This window comes from Salvia miltiorrhiza, chromosome 1 (assembly GCF_028751815.1).
Source record: "Salvia miltiorrhiza cultivar Shanhuang (shh) chromosome 1, IMPLAD_Smil_shh, whole genome shotgun sequence".
Classification (NCBI taxonomy): Eukaryota; Viridiplantae; Streptophyta; class Magnoliopsida; order Lamiales; family Lamiaceae; genus Salvia; species Salvia miltiorrhiza.
The window spans coordinates 59315621-59324113 of NC_080387.1; the positions used below are offsets into that span (position 1 = coordinate 59315621).

The 8493-nt window shown below is 39.1% G+C and overlaps 1 protein-coding gene across 2 annotated transcripts; it reads right to left on the minus strand.

The window, feature by feature from the left end:
• Window positions 1-3774: 3774 nt before the first annotated feature.
• Window positions 3775-8076, minus strand: LOC130999364 (type I inositol polyphosphate 5-phosphatase 4-like). 2 transcript variants are annotated; one of them, XR_009093475.1, is made up of 12 exons: window positions 7269-8076; window positions 7045-7132; window positions 6715-6786; window positions 6459-6546; window positions 6243-6347; window positions 5523-6141; window positions 5248-5444; window positions 4946-5054; window positions 4706-4854; window positions 4291-4628; window positions 4139-4195; window positions 3775-4047 (listed from the first exon to the last, which is right to left on the minus strand). XR_009093475.1 is itself a non-coding variant. In XM_057924900.1 (10 exons), exons 1-10 carry the CDS (start codon window positions 7299-7301, stop codon window positions 4403-4405), a joined length of 1686 nt encoding a protein of 561 aa, XP_057780883.1. In that variant the 5' UTR covers window positions 7302-8076; the 3' UTR covers window positions 3775-4402. The 2 variants fall into 2 exon arrangements, 1 of the variants encoding a protein (XP_057780883.1); XM_057924900.1 differs by having other exon boundaries at window positions 3775-4628.
• Window positions 8077-8493: the final 417 nt, after the last annotated feature.

Here is an 8493-nt window from a genome sequence, read left to right on the forward strand (position 1 = left end):
GAGACAGGGAATTAATTTTCCCACTCATCTTTTATATGCGGATGATATTCTGGTTTTCTGTCACGCCACGGTCACGAACGCTCATACAATTCAGAAAATTATGGAATATTATGGCCAAATTTCTGATCAAATTGTGAGCCTGGAAAAGTCGCAAATTTTTTTTACTAGCAAAGTTCCTACTCAAACCTGCAGGGCTATAAGGAGCTTATTGAGATTTTCTCAGGGCAACTTTCCAATTACTTACCTTGGGGTTCCTATCTTTAAGGGCCGTGTGCGTGCCTCCTATCTTCGACCGATACATGATCGTGTGATAAACAAGTTCGCGAGATGGAAGGGATTACAGTTATCGATGGCTGGGAGGATTTGCCTGATCAGGTCGGTTATCCAAAGCTCCCTGACGCACTCCATGATGGTTTATAGATGGCCGACTGCTCTTATTAAGGAGCTCGATGCGTGCTGCCGTAATTTCCTTTGGACTGGCAACATCAAGCAGACGCCGTCTTGTTCTGTGAGTTGGAAGAGGGTCTGCTCGATTAAGGAGGAGGGCGGTCTCGGGGTAAGGTCATTCGAAATCATGAATAAGAGCTATCTCATGAAAATGGCATGGAAGGTGGTTGGTGGGTGTGAGTTCGGATATGATTTGATTAGAGATAGATATCTCGATCGCTTTGGGCGTAGTAAATCTCTGGTGGCTGCTTCTACTATCTGGATGAGCTTACGTGAGGAAATTGATGGTTTGGTGGCGGATTCGTACTCGTATATTGGTGACGGCGCTTCTACTTCGTTCTGGTATGACGACTGGCTTGGGTATAATCTTATGAATAAATGCGGTATTCCGCTTTTCATGCTTCCATTTCTTACTCAATCGGTGGCTGATTATTTCTACGATGGGGTCTGGCATTTCACGCAAGCCTTTGTTAATGCTTTTCCTGAGATAGTGTGTGATATTTTACTCACTTCTCTTGGTTCTGAGGGAGATGTGCGTTTCTGGAAACCCTCGTTGCACGGGAATGTCACTACTGCGTTGGCCTTCAACAAGCATTGTCATCATTTTCCGAAGGTGTCTTGGGGTTCTTGGCTTTGGGAATCTTTTATTCCGATTCGACGTTCTTTGATCTGTTGGCGTCTTCTTCATAATAGAGTGCCGACTTATGATCGCCTTATCCGCTACGGTATGATCATGCCAAACGTCTGTTTGCTTTGCTTAAAAGGAAGTGAGTCTCAGGATCACCTTTTCTGGAATTGTGAGCGTGTGAAGAATATTTGGGCTACGTTTCTTGGGTGGTTTAATTTCACGCAAGGGTTGCAAGAGAATGATATTCAGAGTTTCTTGGTTGCAGCTTGGCAGTATAAACTTAGTCCCCTCACCGGTAATTTCTGGAAAATGGGTATCATCACGGTCATCTGGGCCATCTGGATGCAGAGAAACAATTGTATCTTTGATAATCAAAAGTTCGAAGCAAGTCGTGTCATTCACACTGTGAAAGTTGCTTTCAAAGAGATTGATGATAACTTTACTAAATTAGGCTATATGTGGAATTCTTTGTCGGATTATCTGATTCTCCGGGCAGTGGGTGTTACTACCAGGAGTGCTCCTCCTCCGGAGTTTATAGAGGTGCATTGGTGGCCACCTGTGGCGCCGTGGATCAAAGTGAATACTGATGGCTCGGCGACGGGAGCTCCGGGCACTATTGCTGCAGGTGGGGTGTTTAGAGATAATTGGAATGTGGTGCGTGGTTGCTTTCACTTCAAAGGTGGCTCGGGTTTTGCCTTCGAAGCGGAACTCCTGGCTGTTATCTCGGCGATTCAAATTGCTCACAATCGTGGATGGCACAAGCTTTGGATTGAAGCCGATTCCACCTACGTGATATCCATTCTTAATTCTCGTTCTTTAAATGTGCCTTGGCGTTTTAAGGCGGCGTGGAATACGATTTTAAAGATGTTAGATGCTTTCTCGCTGCAGGTTTCTCACATCTTTAGAGAAGGAAACAAGGCGGCAGATTTAATGGCTAACCAACAACGTTCGGAAGGGTGGTGGCCGCACGAGATTGAGGAGATTAGGGCTGCGGTTCGCCTGGACATGGCTTCGCATAGCCATCTGCGTCAGAAACGGTAGTTGAGGCTGATGGGTTGTTGTCTGATTCGGGTTTTTCTACGATCACTTGGCAGGCGTTTGGATTTTGGGATGGGGGTTGTGGAGTGTTCACGGAGATGGCATATACCCGGATGTTTTGCTCTCGTTTTTCTTTATTTGGGTTTGTTCTTCTTACGGCGACGGCGTCTTACCGGCCGTTTTGTTTTTTCGTGGGGTGAGAGCCGGGATAGTTTGGGGATGATGGTTAGGTTGGAGTTCCGGAAACTTTCCCTTCCGCTCTTCCCTACTTTCGTTTTGTGTTTTGACGAGTACTCTTTTTCCTTTTCACGGTTTTTCCCACTGGGTTTTCCGTGAAAAGGTTTTAATGAGGTTCGGCCCTTAGACTGCTCCTTCTGTGCTTTCAAGGGTTTTTTTTGGGTTTTTTCTTTTCTTTTTTATATATAAAATCACCATTTAATAATACGTGAAAATTATAGTATATGTGTTACTATTGTTTTGAAACAGGATTATACGTATAATTGAGATTTGAGGATTCACTTAAGTTTGACCAAATTCAAAAGTGGTCAAAATTGCAACCTTCGTAAGAATCTTGGCAGATTTGCCATATTAAGCCACCAAAAGTTTCCAATTTGATAGCATAAAAGTCAATGAGTATTTATAACTCAATAATATTCTTCACTTTTGTCTTTGGTATATAAGGGGTTATTGTTAGAAACTACATAAAGTTTGCCAATGATATGATTTATACCATGATCTTTTTTTTTAATTATAAATTTAAGATTAATTCTAAGTTGTTTCATGCCGGACAATTTTGCTCAAATCCAATTTGAAGTCACAGTGACAAATAGCAAATTGTGGAACTATACTGATTGAATTTGAACAAAATTGTCATGTTCCACCCTAATATTGATCTATAGCTTTGCTTAAATCTCCTAATCAGTGGATTATTCGGATTGAATTTGAGCGTTTAGATAAAAAATTGTTAAATACATAAAAAAAAAACCAATTTATTGAGAGTTTCGGTTCAAAATAAAAAAAGGATTTAAATAATTTTGTTATTTTTTCACACTGTAGTTTATTTATAATTTTTATTACTCCATTTTTTATAATTTTTGTACTTCAAAATAATACTTAAATTTTTTTAAAAAACTGCACTGTGAAAAAACTAATAAAACCAACTAAATTCTTTATTGTTTTGAACCAAAATTTTTAAATAAATTAATTTTATTAAGTACTTTTAACTATTTTGTATGTGCACATTTTTTAAATCACTAGATTCAATCTTGACCTGATTCATCATCAGCCAAAATAAAATTAACAATAAATCTATGCAATCATATTATGATCACCCACAAATTAGTTTAATAATAAAAAATAATTTATTTAATTTATTTTTGTAAATAAAAATAAAATTTAATTATGTATTATCTATATTGTAGCTATTTTATTATTATTATTATTATTATTTGCATTTTTTATTTTTGTTTTATTTTTAAAAAAATAAAATAATTACTCCTATTTATAATACAGACAAGGGATACAGAATCTTATTTTTATTTTGTAAAACAAGGGATACAAAAATCAAAATTTTTCCTATTTAACTAATTTGTGGGTAACCCGCGCTATAACTGTTTGGCATGAGTGTAAAATTAAATAGACAATAAATGTTGAGTGGGAGATATGAAAATCTGTAGCTGGAGCTCAAATTCCAAGGAAAGCAAAGGATTTGCAGAAGTTGCTGATGACAAAGGACATCAATATTTCCCTTTTCAGTAAATGTTCACTTTAATTCCACACTTTTAACCTCAAATTCTCCTTTTCTCCTTCGCTATGAAAATGGCCATCACCATTTATTGGCTTACCCATAAAAACAAAAAGGGAGGCAATATTATGAACCAAGCTACAAAATTTCTTGCATTTACAGACTCCTCAATGATGAGGTTTGCTCCATCCTACAACCAAATATGACAAAATTATCTTAGTTTCAACATGGAAGCACTTAATCGATCAAATGATATATATACAAATTCTCTTCTTTTTAACCTCATTATTGGTTGTGATTTTACAATTTTTGGCCACTCTTTTTTTCACACTTTGAACCTGCAAATATATGGAAACCACGCATATTTTTAGCAACAAAACCAATCCATCATTGCAAACAAAAAAAATAAGTGAAAAAGAAAATGCAGACTTACCAACAGCCCAAAATATGTTGAAGAACAATCTCCATTTTAAGTTCTTGCTTTGCTGCTCATTTGTGCAGCATAAGGTGAGGAATGCTTGCAGGAATTTCGATATGATCTGTTTTCAGAAGAAATTTAGTTGATCATATCCGTGTGAGTAAGGGAGCAGCTCCTCAATCTCAACTCGAGAGCTTGAATAGCTCGTGCTTTTCTTTATACGGCCACATTTGGCGGACTCGACTTCTGCCAAAAACATACTGCAGACGGGTCTGTGATCTGAAAACCTCGACTCCCCACGAACATACGAGAGCTGTCTGAGACCATGTCCGCGCCATAATATACGATCACACCTTCATTCACACACACACAAAGAATCAGTATTGTACAGGCATGGTTCATTAAACATGTATTTTGATGAGATAGTCACCATGCAGGTGTTCTTCGTTTCTTTTTTTGACGCATATTTTCTCCTGCATATCTGTCTGAATTGTTTGAATACTTGTATGTAGGAGGGAAGTAGATCTTCCCCTCGTTCCATCCTGCAAAAACGCGCCCGTTTCTCTGCTCTATCCGAAGCTGTTTAAGAGAAGAAAGAGATCAGCAATCAGCACAGATGAAGCAATCAGTGAAATAGTGTGTTTGATTGTTATCCAAGTAGAAATCTTGCCTGATCGTTTTCTAACAATGCTCTCCAGTTGTGCATCTCTACAAGAGCCTTTGCATATCGGTATGAAAGAGCAATTCTATAGTTCAAGTCCCCGAGCCATATGACTCGACTGTCAGAAAATACACATGTTTTGAATAAGAACTTGGAATATGAAACTAGTATTTCCTTCAGTATTATGATCTTGCTGAAAGGAACACAGTTAAATTCTTTCGGATTATATTTATCCAAGCAGTAAACGTAACACAATCTAAAGTAAAGCCAAATGCTCAAAAAGAGCCGATAGCTATGAACGAGGAACGCACTCATGATCAAGGATTGTTTGAGGGGAGTTGCTCTCATCTGCCATGGCATGGACTTGAGGGAATCTTGTTTTCCTCAAGATTTCCATGACATCAGAGTTCCTTCGTAGCTCGTCTCCATCTTTCTCCCCAGAGGTCAAGTGACTACAGATGAAGCAGAAGCTCGTCTGGTGCAAAGACATGCTTATTGAAATAGATCCCTGCAAAACATAACAATGTAAGATTGTCCCATTTTAGGTCATTTTGAAGAATAACAACCGAGTTTGGAAGAGGCGTACTTTGTTACCAAGATAGCCCATCAGCCCTCTCCCGACACAAGACACCCTCAGATTGCGCACGGCGTCTCTCAAATCTGTCTTTATCCATACTGTGACAAGTATCCCAACCATTTGTTTGCTTGCAACTAGACAATATCTTGACTGCCCCGGATGCTTGTCTTTGTCCTCGATGGACACAGAGGCGTTGTAGTAGTTTGAACAGAACGAATCACTTGGCCCATCTTCATCATCAGAGGAAGCATCCCACCTTGCATTTGGATCATAATAATCACTAGGCCTATGGCCATACATAACCCGATCACACACACTGAATCTACGGTCAAGTTTAGGTTGCACCATTGAAACGCCACTTCCCATCATTCTCATGCTGTGGCTCACAGACTGCACAGAGTGACGGGGTAAGAAAGAGGGATCGTGTTCCCTGTTTGGCCCTTCAAGGTCATCATATAGTTCATAAGGACTCGTGAACGGTGTAGTAAAAACACCATCTCCACCACCACCACCAGCGGCAGGAAGACTGTTGAGAGTTTTCCTAATAAGCGCTTGCCATTTCCTAGCAGGGCCATTATCCTCTGTGCCCAGCACGTTTCCAGCGTTCAACGGAACAATCTCTTGAAACCTAAAACAAAACACAATACAAGACCTAGCCATTCATCATTTCCTAGCCAAGAACCAACAAAAGCTAGACAAAAAAAGGCAGTTCTCGACTAGTGAACTGACCCAAGAACATAAAGATCAGCAGGAGGCGATGTGTGCAGCCAGTCTTCGAGATTCAAGTAACTCGGGGGTGACTTCCCACCCACATTCCATGTTGCCACAAAGATCCTGTTCCATTACAACACAGTGGAATACATAAAGTAAAGACTTGCTTTTTCCCTTGGTGGCTTAGCTAAAGTGATAAACTGAGTGAGTGGATGGATAAAAGGAAGCCCAAACCTATAATCTTCAACATCTGTAATTTGAGTGGAATCTAACTCAAACTTGTTTCTCCTCATATACTCTGGATTTCGAGTAGTCAGTATTTCTGTCAATTCAATCAGCCTAAATAAGCTATAGTACTACAAATTAATTGCTAATTATAACAAAAAAAGATTATTATTGATATAGTATGTATACATATATATTTTCTAGAATCAAGAGTGGCAGTAATATTGTGGTCCAAAAGAATAATCCAGAAGTTTGAAAACTGAACCTGTTTTGCTTTTCTTGATTGTGTATGGCTGCTCTCTCTCAGGTAAGTTGTTCCTCCATTCTTCATCAACACCTGAAAAAGTAGATTTATAACTGTTTAATAAAGCTGCTTAACTACAGCAGTAACTCCCACACTCATCATTAAACAGCACTAAATTAATTTTTCACAGTTAAGTAAAAAGAAATTCATGAATTCTCATTTCAAATGACATAAATGCAAGAAATCCCAGAAAAGTTGGAACCAAAATTAATCTTTCAAGAGATGGAGGTGATCCGATTTGATTATCAAAGAAATCAAAATTAAACCATATTTTTATAGAGAGAAAACTACCTCCATAAATTATTTCATCAGCATGAAAATCTCCATCTTTGCTCTGGAAGTTGAACCATTTCTTGACTAACGTCTTAGGCCATGAAAGCTTCATTAACAAACTCAACAAATCAGAAACAATCAAGAAAATCACCACAAACAAATGTTCATTAATGCACCTTTGCCTTCCTTTTTCCAAAAAAACAAATTCTTCAACACAAACAAAATCAAAATAAAATTCAAACCTTGCTTTTCTTCGAGCTCCCATCTTCTCTCATCGTTTCACCACTTCATACAATCAAGCAGCAACCTTCGAAATTAAGCCAAGATCAAAACTTTCCCCCCCAACAAAAGTTCTCGAGCTTCAACCTTTTCAAAAGAAGAAAAGAGCTCGAAAATGGACGACACGAGAAAACGATGCAACTGAAATGGGATGAAAGCAGACAGCTACGCTCTTTTGTTCAGAGATAGAGAGAGAGAACAAAATCCCATATTGTAGGTAATGCCAACAAATTCTAACAACCCAAGATCATAACTTGAGAAATTCACATAATATATATATAAAAAAGAAAAAGATCAAGCAAGATTCAGCTATAAATTAATGAGATTCTGCATTACAGATAAAGGGCGACCAAGAATACAAAGATCAATGAGATACATTGTACAAACATGGGCGCTTGTTTTGTGGGTCGGGGTGGGGTTAGGGGTGTAAGCCTATACTAAAACTTAAAACAACAGCCAGTTCTGAGCAGAGAGTGAAAAAGATGGAATTTTGGAGGCGAGGCGAGGCGAGGGCGAGAAGAGAAAAAGAATAAAATTGGAAAATAAACACACAGAGTGTGCGAGTCTGTGTGATTCTCGAGGTTTGGTTTGGCTCAAAACGAGGGTGGGGGGCCGACCCAAATAAATGGGTGGCATTGCACTGTAAATTTGCTCACTATTGGAACAGGACACCCCATCGCAATGGCCAATGCCCAGCTGCCCGCCCCACCCCGGGCCCCACTCCCCTCGCTTTCTCTTCCATTTCAACACTGCCCGCGGTCACCCTATATTTCCAGGATTTCTTTACATAAACATCATGCTGCGTCTTATACTACTCCCTCCGTCCCAAGAAAGTTGACGACGTTCTTTTCGGCACGGAAATTAAGAAATAAATTGTTATGTATTAATTAAGTGTGTTTCAATAAGTTAATGAGATATGGTCCATATTCCACTTGTCACTGCACCTTCTGGCTGCGTCGGCGCCGGCGACGGTGACAGCAGCCAGAGACACCGGCGGTCTTCAAAATAACCAAAAAAACCCCCTTGTCGCTGAGAATCGCATTGGCAACAATCAAAAACCAAAAAATCAATCCAATTTTTCTAATCAAACCAGAAAATCAATTTTCCCCAATTTTCCTCAATCAAACCACAAAATCAATCCAATCAAAAATCAAAAGAACCAGAAAATTAAACCCACCCCTTGTCACT

Bases quoted from the DNA above. Each gene is read 5' to 3' on its own strand.
- LOC130999364 (XM_057924900.1), bottom strand. From the start codon at position 7,301: ATGAGAGAAGATGGGAGCTCGAAGAAAAGCAAG. The intron at 5,445-5,522 runs GTACGCCTCTTC...TATGTTTTGCAG, and splicing joins TGGGCTATCTTGGTAACAAA to GGATCTATTTCAATAAGCAT. The intron at 4,855-4,945 runs GCAAGATTTCTA...TCTCTTAAACAG, and splicing joins CATTGTTAGAAAACGATCAG to CTTCGGATAGAGCAGAGAAA.